The sequence below is a fragment of the Pempheris klunzingeri genome, chromosome 19, assembly GCF_042242105.1.
Source record: "Pempheris klunzingeri isolate RE-2024b chromosome 19, fPemKlu1.hap1, whole genome shotgun sequence".
Classification (NCBI taxonomy): Eukaryota; Metazoa; Chordata; class Actinopteri; order Acropomatiformes; family Pempheridae; genus Pempheris; species Pempheris klunzingeri.
The window spans coordinates 5,977,441-5,992,829 of NC_092030.1; the positions used below are offsets into that span (position 1 = coordinate 5,977,441).

The window sequence follows — 15,389 nt, forward strand, 5'->3', positions numbered from 1 at the left end:
AGCACCTTTTGGGGTGCAGTGCTTGTTGTTGGGGGTGACATGAACTTCAGAAGCCCCAAAAGCAGACCAGTCTTACTGTAAATCAACTGGTAAGATGCCGTGACCTTGACGCCTTGTCGCGACAGAGGTCACTGTGTCAAAGACTAGTTTTAACACGTCTGTTATTTAAGCTTACATGTTGCATACTCATAAATTAAGTTGTGTTTAATTTAACTGCTGCACAAATTGTGAGAGTGAGAAGAACTGGGGTTTATAGGGGTTAATCCAGCCTCATGTAGTCTCACGAGGGCTGGAGAAGCATCTGTAGTGATCCTTATGTGCAACATTTCTCAGAAAGTGTGAAGTAACGTCATTCCTGTTTTATTGTTTCAAAAAGTACTGTACAGTTAGACATGAAGCTGCACCTGCAGGGATACAGTACCATTAGATACTTTCAACGTAGACTTAGATAACAGCATAAAAACTGCATTTTCTGGATTGAAGATGAAGAAGGCTGAGGAAATCCATAATATTTTAGTATCTACATTTTGTTTTTATGATACCTCTCAAAAGATACTGAGCCAAAGCTTAAAATATATAGTTTCTAAACAGTAAACATACCTCTGGAAATAGCATCACCAACAAAGACCACTTGTAGTTTTATTTGTTCAAGTTCCTCTATATAGTCTCATAGACCTCTATGGAATAAATTCATTGAATCAAATCCATGCAGTGTATTGACAGATTTCTTTCTTGCTTTCTCTTCCTTCTATTGTTGTTTTTGTATAATTAGTGATGCTACACAGTTGAAGGTCTGCCAGCAGGTTTTGGAATCACTTCGTTTATCGATTTTACCCTCAAATGATCCTGCAACTGATTCCTACAGGCTGAGGTCTTCCCCTTCAGCCCATTGACCGCAGGGTAACAGGTAAGCAGGGTGCACCAGGTCCCATCCCCGACCATTAGTAGTCAGCGTGACGTCACTGATCTGCTGCGTGGGGGGGGGGGCGTGTGGCGGCAGGTGAGAGCGCAGCATCGTCTCCTCTAGACGCAGAGCAGCGGAGCAGCGCAGCGGAGCGGAGCCATGGGAAAGCTTCAAGAATTTGATATCACTTTTACCAACAACAAGGTGGTGTACGGTCCGGGGGAGTCCATTAGCGGAACCGTGAAAATACGAACGGGCAACTCGCTGCAGTACAAAGGTAAGCTTTGCACCAGTGCGCTCCCACCGCAGGGACAGGAAGCGGCTGTGCCAGCGTGTCTCCACCGCCTGGATCAGTGAGGCTGAGGCGCGACGGAGGCTCGGTGTAGATAAACTTTTCCTCCGTGGCGGTGGGCGCAGACACGAGAGAGAATAGGTGGGCTGGAAATAACCAGTCTGTCGGCTGGTGTAACGGCTCATTTTGTGACCCTGACAAATTTGGTGCGTCCATCGTGGATTTTTTTGGGAGTGGACGGAGCGTCTCCACCCTCCACATGGCAGCAGCAGCCGCTGTGGGCTCTCAGCTGGTCGGTGCTGCTCGGTAGTCAGGTCTTCTGAGACCCACATCCTGGTCGTTATGACTTGTTGCTTCCATGTATTGTTTTTGACGAATCCTTTTAAGCGTTTGGGGATGTTGTGTTTTTCTCCCCAAAACATGAACAACAGGTGTTAATTTAACTTTATCGCTTCATTAAAACGTTTTTCTTCTCAAAAGTCTAGTTCTCATTTTCATGGAAGGAAATTTAAAGCTCCTACTTCTACTATAATTAATAATGAGGGGTAAAGTGGGTTAGTAAGGTGGAGGGCAGCTTGTGGAGTTGCCATGGAAGTACACAAAGGATCTATTGTATGTGAGGGATCCTAGAGGGGATTCTTGTGTGTTAATAGAGGGCTGCCATCAACTTTAACTAAACCACCTTTTCAAAGGAAGTTTGGCGCAGAGGCATGCTAACTGACAAGGACAGTAAATAAAGATGGCTTCTGGAAAATGCAGTGACGATATGGTTGATTTTTGGTGAAAATAAAGGCTTTAAATTTAATATTTCATAATCAGGATGTCACGCAAAGTACCAAACTGTGGTGACAGAGTCTCACGGTGCACTGGTTTAGTGCAGCATCTAGCAGGTGATGTACAATACTGATATGACAATAGAATAATTTCCATTTCATTCATGCTGTCTTTGAAATGCTTGGTCAAGTTGAGGGTTTTGTGATGATATTCTGCAGCACTTCCACCAGTTCTGTATGTCAAACATAGCGAGATTAATTTGCCATAATGCACAGGCTGACCTGAAGCAGATGGCGATACAGCAGAGGTCAAAACTCCCACTGAGCTCTGTTACACTGTAAGGTCACATGGATGTGGTTTGTCTGTATCTGACACCAGGTGTTATTCACAAATAAAACTGTGCAGTGGTGGCTGCTGGAGAGCTTCAGTCAAGTGAACAGCTCAATGAAAGTATTTTAAGATGCTGAAAAGAGCTCAAAGAGATTCTGTTGCATGTCTGGTGGTTCGTCCATCCAGGTTTATTTCTGTGTCGTCTGCAGCAAGAGGTCCAATTTCACACCTGCATCAAAGTGTGAAAACTTTGCTCACTGACAAATGCTGATACTATATTCATCTTTTTAAAGTAAAGTGGTTTTAGTTTGTGACATGAAGCCAATCAACAGTAGAAAAGGCCAAAAATCAAAACATGTTATATAAAATACATAAAATATTAGGCCCATGGGATGAATTTGGGTATATTTGTCAAGCATTTAATACACTGTTGGATTGCAAGCCTGTTTTGAGAGAAAGTAGGCACCATGTTTTGATGGTTTTAGTTGTGTACTCTGCTGTGCATTGTACCCTGAATATTTTTAAAAGAGGCATTTGTTTGGAAATGATCACAGTGACGAGAGTGTAATCTATAGATACGCATATGAGGCGTTCATGTAACTTTGAATAGTAGCAGATTTCTGTGGTTACATCCAGCAGGTAAAATGTTAAAACATGTAGTAGGTTTCTCTTTTCCTTTGTAAGTCAACGAGTTTTCTCCACCCTCTGCTCTGATAAAGGTGTATTTACTGTTCAGCTGTCAAATGCAGAGTTGACTGCAGCATTGGAGGGCCTTTATCTAGTGTTTGTTGTTTGCAGTTTTTTTTATTACAGCAAATACGTCTGATTGTTTTGTCCCTCAGGGAATTTTAAATGACACTAAATCCTGCCTATGTAAGAGCTAATGCACACGGTGGTTTTGTTTTTGCCAGTTTAAGTCCTTCAGCCAGAGTCCTCCATTGACTTCTGAGCAAAGATACCCCAATCGAAGAGACTAGGGCTCCATCTCAGGCTTTCAGCGTGCCCGTTAATGTACTTTAAATGCAGAGGCTGCATTATGTGTCCCGTGACATCACCCCTCTCAACCCTGGCCGCTCATGATTCCATCAGTCAGACAGCTTGAATCAAGCTGAGGCCGTGTCTGGATTTCCTGTTTTTGTGTCTTGAGAAGAGATTGCAGAGGAGTTGTTGGTTTTTTACTGTAAATCTGGACACTCACTGTTTAGACAGTTAGAATAGGTTCTTGATTTAATCACATCATCAGTCACATAGGCAGGGAGACCATTTCCACATTCATTGCGATAATAATGCAGATTAAGAGGGGGTACATTCCTGGAGCAACCGGGCCATTTAAAAAAAAAAAAAACAAACCCAATGGCAGTGCAATCAGTGATGACTCTTTTCAGCCAAAGAGTGATTTTCCTTTTTGATCATTTGATTAAGAGGAACAGTAAAATCTGGCCACTAAGCATTTGTCTTGTCCACATGTGGAACTAGTGTAGTGCTTAAAGTAGTTAATCAACAGGAAGTTAATTGTCAACAGTTCCTCCAATCCATTCAGTTTTCCCATTCATCTTCCACTCAGTGGCCATGAGTCCCTGAGAGTTGGTTTTAAAAGCAGCTGTCTGTCAGAAACATGCATGGCAGAATCCGTCCTGTGATATTTTACCAATGAGCAGTGCTGGTCTCGTTAATCAGGACCTGCATTGTGTAAAAGTAAACCATAAAGTTTCGTTTCTTGTCCTTTTAGTGTGTGTGTGTCTGGGATGATGTCCATTCCACAGACTGTGGCACCATATGAGCCACATGGATCCATTTTTAGTGTGTTATTTACATTGGATTGTGATTCAGGTGTGTACAGTTACCAAGTTATATGATGAAATAAATACAGAGGGATATTAATAAACAGATATAAACTCTCTGAAGATGCTGAATAATGTAGTGGCTGAATTCTCAGCCTTACTCTATTATTGATGATGAAGACCATTAGACAGCATTTTATTGATTAGCTTCCTTACAAAGACGGTCATTAAAGCAGAGTCATGAATGCATGAATATAAGTACATGAAAAAGCCACTTCTGCACATTACTTACACATATTGTTGAACTTGCTCTACAACCCAGAAACCTTTATTGCAAGAAATTATTTCACAACACTCAGTGTGATGTCGTTTATTCATCATGGTAAAAAGTAAGGAGGGGGTGGTGATGGGTGTGTCGTGCCATCTGACGTTCACTCCCTTCACAGGCTAATCATTTACCAACAACACAATCGTGCCACTTCAAGACTGAAATGTCACAACACCTATTTATTCAAGACATTCATGGTTCCCAGAGGATGAGGCCTATTGATTTTGGTGATCCCCTGACTTTTCCTTTTGTTCCACCATGAGGTTGACATTTGTGGTTTCCATTGAAATGCCTCGACAGCTATTGGATGTCGTGAAGTTTGGTAATCACATTCATGTTCCCCTTAGGATGAATTGCAATACTTCTGGTTATCCCTATGTGAATTTAGTATGTAAATATATGCCATCTACAAACTACATTTTCTGTTGTTGATTTGGGATATTGACACACTAAAAAAGGTTGTCACTGAGACGCAGGCGATCCCTCTGTGTTGATGTGAGTTATAGATCTGAGCTAGCAGGCGTAGCCAGCCTGTCTGTTTGGTTTAGTCTCCTCTTGTGTCTTTGTCGGCTTCCCAGCTCTTAAAAGCAGGTATAGTCACCTGATACAGGAGATGTTGCTGTTTTGACTCAGTGTCTCAGCTTGTATGGACATTTTATCTCATGTGGGACATGGATGTATTGATGGTTTACTTGAGGCTCCAACACTCAAAAATGACACGTGCAGTCCTGGTGACTGTCTGCTAGTGAAGAGCGAGACGGTTTTGGAGCAGTTTAACAGGAAATGAATCATCGTAAGTGAAAGTCCACTTGAGCTGACTTCCTGCCAGTTTGTAATGTTACTTGTATTTATCTTCACCGTACATCTGAGTAGACTTTAAAACAGAGGCTTGTGTAAATGAGACGTTTCGGTGTGTAGTTCTTTTGTATCTCAGGTGACAGTAGTGGATCTCTTAGCTTTCAGCAAAGCAGGAAGACAAACATGTCACTGTAATCCAATCATCATCTGTGGTAATGCAAACCACAGGCTTTATGTAAACAAGACTAGACGTACCCTCAGGTTCACATGACGCTGGCCATAGGTATGTGTATGCAAACACACACACACACACACACACGCCTATTTATCACGAGAGGTACAATTCAGTGTGTGAAAAAAGGAGGAAGCTCTCTAAAGTCTGTGCTTTTGGAGCTTGACCCATACAAGAGAGTAAAATTCATGGTGAGAAATTCTTTTGATTTTGAACATTTTTTTTAGATATGACTCAAGTAAGTCCAACTTCTCCTCCAACTTTATGGAAGTGAATACTAAATCATTGGAGTACCTCCTTAACTGCTTAATGCTTTAGGAACCCTAAACCTAATTAGGAACTGATTTAGCAAAGTCTGCACATATCAATGCAGCGGTCACAGTGAATAATCTGCAATATCACTAAAAAATCAAACACTTAATCCTTTGTGTAATTTAAAGACCTGTATCTTGTCTTGTTTATTCATTTGTATGACACTTATATATAAGTGTATCTGACATTGCAATAAATGAAAATGTATGCTCAGCGTGATAAAAAGTTACATAAATATGATCATGTTAAATATGATCAAATATGATCGAGATGGTTGGAGAGAATTCTGTCTGTGCACAGCAGACATACAGGGACTGACAGTGGGGATGTCGACCAGAGAAATGCATCCTTTGGATTAACGGATTAATGCTGATTTAGCAGTTTATTCATCACTGTTGTGACTCCAGCTGATATCCTTGAGGCAAACACTGTGTTTAAAGAAAAGTGAAGTGAAATGGACCCAGAACAAATCAATGAATGCAGTGTATGAGTATCTCTTTATTCTGACTCATGAAGACATCCCTGGAGGCCAGGGTTTCTGTGTGGCTGTCTAGACTCAGGGGCCTGAGTAAATCATGACATCACTGCCCCAAGGGTGGCTGATATCTGTGAGATCTGAGATCTGTCTGAAAAACAGAAGAGCTGCACTGAAGGCACCACGGGTTTTTACAGCCTCATCCTCAAAGTACATTATAGTGATGGAATTAATAAATAGCAAAGAAAGTTACGTTAAAGTGTTACATTAATTTTACATTAAAAAGTAAGAACAAAACAGACAAAGTATTATGGACTTTAAGGGAAATATTGCCTCCATTTATTTGAATATACAAACTGTTGATGGTAAATGTAGTCAGCTGGAGCTATTGAACGTCAGTGTGTGCTATATGAATTGAAAAAGTAGTGTTTTTCTGTTTGTGCATCTGTGTCGCACAATGTCGGCAGTGCCTACTTGTCCCAAAATGCATTGCCCTCAGGCTCTCTCTGGGCTGGTGTTGGTGACAACATCCAAGGAATTTCTGCAGCAGAATGATTTATTTTCTGTTGGGATTAGAGGCAATTTGAGCAAAGGAACCACCAATCACTGTTTGCTCTCGGAAACTCAGCTTCTGGATGGTCCCCGCTTGGCCGTCCGTTGCTGCGTTTCTTTGGCCATGTACTTTGCTTGAATAAATATGACTGAATATCTGAGTCAGCCAAAACACTGTGAAATGTGTCCTTGTCCATAGTAATCCCTGCACTGGGATGCGATTTTGCTATATTTACAATATAAGCAAAGAGAACAAGGAAGCTGAAATAGCCTGTTGTTCTTCCTTGCCACTAACTACCTCACTGTGCAAGTCAAATGATGGTGCTGATGCTGAAAGAACACATTTTGCAGCAGGGGAACTTGCTTTCATGGTCAATATACACACACTTAGGTATTTATTGCTTAATTTAACTGCATTCAACACTGAGTGGACATCCACACAATACTTGGGGAAATTTCCCTTTAAAGGCAGGGTCTGCAACTTATTTTAAAAGTACTTTTCGTCATATTTGTTAAAATTCAACACATGAACTTTAAATCGTGGCTCAGCAGTAGACTGCCATGAGTTACCAGCACACAGCACACACCCACTGAGCCGAAGAATGCGAGAGAGAGAGTCAAAGTTCTCAAATTGTGTACTGAGACAGGCTTTCGTTTAGTGGGCTAACCTTTCATCCATGGAGCTAACCCACCAGCACAAAGCACAACCTCAGAGTTAAGTGAGCAGTGTGCTGAGCTAAAGGTAACGTTGCATCCATGGCGGCTGTTTTGCTTGTGCTTATATGATTGTGGCATTAAGCAGGGGTGTTTATTTATCAGACTGAAAAGCCGAGAGAGGATCTCAGTCAGCAGTTGTATAATTTCCCCTAAGGGAAGAACAAAATAACTATCTATCTATGTGTCTATCTACAGAATGAATGAGGGAATCGCCAGTCTTCTTATCACTGTTGTGGATTCCAGCAGTAACGTTAGTCAGGCGATGTGTATATTTGTCATGGAGGAGCTTTGGAGGAAAGCCTGAGGGGAGGAGGTTTTATGGTTGGATACTTCAAATATCTAGCCACTCTTGCTAGTTTCCTAAGATTGTAGATTAAAGTTTTCTTGGTGGTCCTTCCACCCATAGGAACATAGGCATATTTTGATAGGCTGTCATGACCTTTTAGCATACTTCAATTTATTTTGTGATGAATTACTGCTTAATTAGATTATTTGTAGTACTTGCTCTCTTTGTCTTTTTTAGACTTGATTGTTATTAAGGATTAAACCGTGTGAATAAATTATTTTTAACTTGAGAACAAAGGGTTTTTATCCCTCTGACTCTGGCGTCCTTTGTCCTCAATTGAGGGACATGACACATGATTACATGGTGAGAATACCAGTGACTCAGAGTGACTCCATTCTCTCGCTGCCCTTCAATGTGGGTGGCAGGCATTGATCCACATGTACTTCTTCAGTCATTGTGCTGTGCCCATGGAGGTGGTGCCGTCAGCTGGAAATCTTGGCACCAGCTGCTCTCTCTCCCCTTGGTCTTAGTCATGTTAATAATAACTATCCTTTGACCTCCATAACCAACAGTCTGCCTAACTCCACGGCTGGTTATTTAGGTCTATCATAAGCGGATTCTGCCTCATTCCCCCTGATAAGCACAGACACACCCCTGATCACTCCCCCTTTTCCTCTCTTTAAAAAGCTGCCCCACTTCCTTTGCTGTGTGACATGGGTTTGCAGAGAGGATGTCAGTCGTCTGTGGAAGTGGAACAAAATGTTGATTAGTGCCAACAAAAAAAAACTAAAGATAGAATGCTTGTCAGCTTGGAGATAAGAAGTTGGTTTATGGAGTCAGCTGGTATGTTGCGAAATGTGATGTTATGTGTTCGTGCAGGCCCACATGGTTAATGGATACAACCATAATTTAAAGATACACTGATCAATATTTTTATATTAACACGATAGTAATAAACTGTATGTCAGACAGACAGAAAGTAGAACACATAGTATGGTAGCTAAAGGAAAAAGTATGTATTTTTGTTTGTGGCAGATTATTCCTAAAATGTATTTGTCTTTTTCATTAAACCAGGTTAGATTTTTAAATTAAAGTAGTATTAGTTTAAAAAAAAAAAAAGGTGTTACAATCGTAAAGATGGCAGAGAAGCAGGACATGGTGTTTGTTGAGAGGGTTGAAGGGCGGTGAGGTTAGGGTGGATCTGAATTGAGACCAATCTGAATTGGTCTCACATTGAGACCACATTGAATAACTCACGGCAGGACACACAGATAAATATATTTTACTGGCCATACATAAAGGTGAACCTGTGTGCGTGTGTGTGTGTGTGTGTGTGTGTTTGGTCCAGCTTTTGAGAAGTCATGACAGGTTTCAACCATCATTTCATCTCCCCCACATGCTGCTCATCCTTCATGGACTTCTCCATCCTCACCTACATTTTTAGACAAAGCTTGTCCTTTGTCATAGTTGCAGTTAATTCCACTGCTTATACCTGTGAGGACAAATGCGTGTATGTGTCTTGTGTCTCAGAAGAAAGCTGGTGATGGGAAAGTTGTCTGTTTGGTTCACAGAACAGAGGGATGGGTGAAAGAATGGCACTGAACCTCCATTTGTTTCTGTAGAGCTGTTCTGTGGCCAACAGGTCTGAACTGTAGTTGTACAGAGCAACTTCCATATATGACTGTACGTAGCTTAGTGTGAGAAGGATGTTCTTTACATAACGTAGTTCAAATAAATCAAGCAGTTTTTGGATTGGAACTGTATGCAGTATATGTCACTCTCCATGTGGCAAAAAATGTCAAATATTCTCTAATGTGAGGATTTTATGCTTTTTTGTGTTTTTATATCATTAAAAATGACATATCCTTTTAATTTTGGACTGAACAAAATAACAATTTAAAGACACCTTAGCTGTACAGGCTAAGCAGTTATCAACAGATTATTTGTTATTGAAAAGAAAAAGTTGCACACACATTTTTTATTGTCATTTTTGATTTGGGACATTTGATGGTTCCAGAAATGTATAAATTATCACTGATGCAGCTTCCATCTTCTCAAATCATGATTTCAGACCCTGTCACTACCCCAGTGCTGTAAATAAGACATGCGCGTTCCTGAATTCTCAGTTGATAAGCAGCAATAATTTAAAGTTTCTATTTTGAATATATGCTTGTTTCTTTTTTCTTGTCACTTTTTTAGCACTGGGTCATTGGAGGCAGCGGGTTTCAGGTCTTTTGTCTTGACATGTTTTTCCTTTACAAGCCCCAGGCTATCAGCAGCTGTTGTTGCTGAACCTACTTGCCCTAAAAACAAAGGTCACTCCTGACACAACGAAATTTGTATGTCCTGTGCTACCTCCATGTCCGCCTACTACCGCAGTGGCTCATGATACCAAAGGGTCACGAATAGCACAAATGACCCCTGTTTTTGAATGGTACTCATGAGTCAGATATCGATGCTGCAAATAATGATAACATTATAGCAGCTCGAACACACCTGCAGCAGAGAGTCCGCTGTGACTGTGACAGTTACTTTCAGAGGGAGAGAAGATCTGAAAGTCACTGTTGGGGCTCAGCTGAAATTAAATGACTAATCTTACAAAACAGTACAAAACACAGGCAGTTTTATCAATCAATGTAAATGTAGTACAAACACAACATACTGGATAGGGGTGTAAAGACACCTGCTGTTCTTTCCGACTAAACTGTGGTCTGTGATTCATAATGAGCAGATCTCAACTGTCATAATTAAGGAGATGGATCTTCACCAACGCCCAGTTTTGTTTTCTATTTTAATAAAGTTCTGTTTCAGCTGTTTCCAGAGTTTTCTCAAACGTATTGATTGACATCTTGATTTTAAAAAGCTGTTTTTGATGGTTTTTTTTAAGATGATTCTAAAACAAGTTATGAAAAAAGCTGCTTGTGTCTAGCACCAGTTCACTGTCCCTTTACATGCAATACACGTCGTTAGAGTCACAACGATTAGATGCCCTAGAATAGTGTGTGGCAGTACTCTCTTCTTTGCCCTATGGATACACCCTATCCCACTGTCTGCAAGAAGCTGACGGTGTGCATGAGCCTTTACAGACTATATCTAACAACAGTAAAATGAGATCAGGTCAGCTGAGGACACTGCTGATTTCCACAAGGGAGATGCCAGTGCTTAAAAATAGGTCTCTGCTGATGATGATACCATCAAGAGTGATCATAAGATGATGGAGAGGCAGTGTTTTCACATCTTATTTCCCAAGCAAGCCTCATAGAAATAAGACAGCAAAATAGAAGCTGCTGATTGTGTGAGTATCTTAAACGTTCTGCTGTACTGAAAGACAGAATACAGAGGCAGTGTGTGTCTCCCCAGGCTGTGGGGAGGCTCTGATGTCTGTCTGGATTTGAGGCTAATGCAGCAAATTGTGAACATTTCGTGGCATGACGGGCAGCGTTTGAGGGAGCGTGCAGAGTACAGATTACACGTCTGCTGGTTGTTTTATGATGTAACTTCTTCGGGGATAAGCCTCTTACACATGCATGCAAAACATACGCGGGGATGGGTGTGTAGTGTGCACATAAACACAAACATTATGAACAGATCTGACTAAAGTGTGTAAACCTTGTCAGCAGCCATAGAGGAAGTGAATACTGAAAGCTTGGGCTGGTCAATGATAGAGTGCTGACAGCATACTTTCTAAGCAAAGAAGTGTGAAATAAGTGAAAGGTGATGAGAACTAGTTTGACATGGTCAATGTCATAGATTATCCAAACTCGTTTGGTGTTTTGATATTGGTGGTGGAGAGTGCTATCTAACATGCGGCCCCAAAATCTCCCAAAGGTGTGAAATTGGGTTAGGATATGATTAATCACATATAATTCACATCATTTGCACACACATCAAACCACCAGTGAACATGAATGGAAGCTGCATCTGCATTTGGTATGTTTCTCCACTCATTCATTAAAGTTTTCCTTTAATTTGCCACCTGTCTGCTCATTCTGAAGCTTAGTGATGCGATACAGCAAAGGATGTTGGGTAGCTGCAGACATTCTGAATGGGCCCCTTTTGACTGCTGGAACTTTTCCAGCAACCTTTCAAGGGACTTTCCTGACTTTCCTGACTTTCCCGACGCAACCAAAGTACATTTTTAATTCATAGTGGGTGATTTTGAAATGTTATCTTTTATTTAGAGATGTTTGTGGTTCTTTTGACGTTGTTAGTGTACACTATGTGCTGTTATGCATATATACAGTCTCTCCTCGACACTGTCGTACTTAAGTCTCTCTTGAAAAGATCTCAATCTCAGTGAGTTTACCTGATCAGCTTATATTCTGCCTCTGTACGTCTCATCTGTACAAAGTTGCAACAATAAATGACAAAGAACAACATGGTATCATGGTAAACTGCCTCAAACCTTTATGGGATGATCCTAATCTTCATGGTTCTTGAGATGTGGAAACACACAATCACCAATGCACTAAAAGAACATTTAGAGAGTCTTGTTCCTGCATATTGTTCTTGTGGCTTCTTAGTTCCTGAGACTGTGCGGTTGAAAAGCTTTAATAGAGGCATGAAGCTGCACATTAATTTCATCTTTCTTTCTCCGAAGTAGCTCTCAGTGCAGCGTTTCAGCGTGTTACTGATCTCACAGAGGGGTAACTCAGGACGTGTCTGAACAAACAGCACAGGCTCTGTTCTGCTGCAGGGGATTCCCTTACAGTCAGGAGTAATAGATCATAAGATCAGGTGGCCGTGCTTGACATGTCTCTCTGAGAGACATTAGAAAGGAGACGAGGGAGGGACATGTTGGAAAAGAGAGAGGGCCTAATTGTTTGCAGCGCTTAAAGATTTAATGAAGGTAGTAAGTGTAGCATCGGATTACTCTGCTGCCCTGTGGTACAGAGCGAAGGCTGTGACCTCCCGAGTTTGTGGAGGAAACTAGAAATGCTTTTAACAAAAGGTTTTAGAAATATTCAGGGAACAGAGGGTCAGTGGTTTCTGTCAGTGCATTTTATTCTCTGCTCCTCAAGGCTATTAAAGCTACTAGAAAAAATAATGATCTTAAAACTTCCCCAGAAAACATGTGTTCTGTTTGGGTTCTGACCTCGCTGTTAAAGTGAGTCTTGCAGAGATATGACAAAACCAAATTGGGATTCATCTCTGTGCAGTCTGTAGGAGGTAAACTTGTTTCCCTCCATGAATAATGCAAGTACAAGGTGGTCTGTCCGCCAAACAGGGCCCAGTAAATACACACGGTCTCTTAAAATGTAATCTTAATCTGAATGCCTTCATTACTACCATCAGAGGACGTTTCACGTAAATAATAGGTACTGCATGTTTAAGAACATTTTGACATGAGGCTAATTAATGAAAGTTGTTCAAGCATTATGCCACCAAATTATGTCTAAAGCCAACTTCTAATGTAACTGCTTCTTTATCAAACCTCACCAGACAATAGTTTGAACTGCTGCATCTCCTGCAGGTTGTGTGGTTTGTAACATTTCTGCAGAAGCTTCATTTACAACAGTCCGGTCTTATCACACAGACACTGCTTTGGAAGTTTCCCTGCCTCATTATGCTGGAATGTATAAATGACGTCTGAGGAGCCTTTTAGTGCATGTGAGGAATGCAGATCACTTCATGTAATTCAAACAGCCTTTTCTAATCTCATTCACACTCCTGACCCACTTCAGGATGAAATCCTAGTCGTTGTGAAGACACAGTTCCCTGGTGTGTTTTGTCTGAGAGGTCAAGGGTTTCTTCATTCTGTTTTGTTCTTATAAAGTTCAGGCTTTAAACAAACTCACTGAGGCCCCTTTGTGCTTCCAGCGTCAGCTGAAACTGGACTCAGTGTAATCAGTGTAAATAAGGATCTGTCATTACCCCCCCCCCCCCCCCCCCCCCCCCCCCCCCCCCCCCCCATGCTGACTCGTTTATCCCATGCACTGATGCCACAGGCACAGCTCTGCCTTTTTTCCTCAAAAAACAGTTGTTAATTTTTCTCACTTCATGTTTAGTATTAAGTGTACAAAAATAAATTGCTGAAAGTAAACATGAGCTTTTTGTTTGGAAAATCAGCAAATATCAGTATTCTGTAAATGGTGCTAATCTTCTGAGCAATGGATGCACTGAAGTTCCTGCAGAGGAAGTGGAAAAAAATATGCTGGATATTGCTATAGGCACAAACAACATGAAGACAGTAGCTATAGAAACGTTTATACCACAATATACCCCACAGGTGTGGGTAACAGTGTGCTTAACTGTATATAACCGTAGTAGCGGTACATATATATGTATATAGTTTAGCAGCAGGCCTAAGCATGATGAAACACTCTGATAGACTCTTTGCTGATGTACAAAAATAATGGACGGAGTTTAAGTAAAGAACACTACAACACAGAGGTGTGGCGTTTTCTCTCCCAGTCAGCAGCTAACTGCACTAAAAACAGGATATACTTTACAAATGTACAATGGCACAACACAGATAGCAATCTAAGAGCAGTTTTGAGGAACTTGTACTGCATTTGAGTGTACTTTCTGCTTCAGCGCCACTACATCTCAGAGGGAGATATTGTTTATTACAATACATTCATTTAATAGCTTTAGTTACAAGTTATTTAACAGATGCAGATTATTGATACAAATATAAATCATGTAATTACTACTTAGTACTATAGTACTATCATAGGTTACACTAACCAGCAGTATATAAAGTAATGACAAATAGCTCCACCAAAGTGATGAACACCTTACTGCACCTTAATGACTAATTATAATCTAGTAATGTAATATACATATTTCTGAAATGGACCATACTGCTAATTGAGCACTTTTACTTTTGACAACTGAAGTGCATTTTGATGCTATTAGCTTTGTAGTTTTACTAAAGTGAGGTTTTGAATGCAGGAACTCTACTCCATGGCCATCAGTGCTGGAAAAAAAATGTTTAATTTGAAAATCATGACCCTAAAAGCGAAAGTCAAATCGAATCTTGGATTTGGGGAATCACCCTAAGTGGTATTGCTGCTTTTAATGAAGTAAGAGAACACTTCCTCCACCACTTTCTCAACAGTACCACACCTTCAGCTCCCACCCACTACACCCTGTCCTAACCCACATCAGAGAAGCCTTTGTTTCAATAAAAAACAGCAGTCATGTTCAGGGAGCCCGACCTGAAAACACTATCGATTGCATCTTCTCTCCTGGATCTGTTTGCGCACACAGTCTGATTGTAAAATCTAATGAGTAGTAGCACTAGGATCATCATCCGCCTACAGACGCTCTCATTGAACCGTGGAGAGGATCTGGACAGACTCCAGTGTGTTGGCAACAAATCCAGGCAGCTGCTGAGTCAGAGCATGCTCTGCTGCTGGCTTCCCCCTTACTACTGAGTATCAGTCTCCTTCAGGCTGTGGTTTACTTGGTGTAGATTCCTGTGCTGCCAGTTAAAAGGTGTGATCTATAGCTGCTGGTGTCGAGTAGACAGGTTGAAACCTGTAAGCTTCACAAAACCAAACTAAATCCTGTGAGTTAAGTTTGCACTGCACATTTCAGTCTGAAAACGCCTTTGTGAGGAGCTATTTGAACCGGGCCGTATACATTTAGCAAGGATCTTGA

At 41.0% G+C, this 15,389-nt stretch overlaps 1 protein-coding gene across 1 annotated transcript in view; it reads left to right on the forward strand.

The window, feature by feature from the left end:
* Window positions 1-1,042: 1,042 nt before the first annotated feature.
* arrdc1b (arrestin domain containing 1b) overlaps window positions 1,043-15,389 on the forward strand; it is a 31,417-nt gene continuing 17,070 nt past the window's right edge. The window contains exon 1 of the mRNA XM_070850959.1: window positions 1,043-1,181. Coding sequence (XP_070707060.1) covers window positions 1,064-1,181 — 118 coding nt within the window. The 5' untranslated portion in view covers window positions 1,043-1,063. The remainder of the gene's footprint in view (window positions 1,182-15,389) is intronic.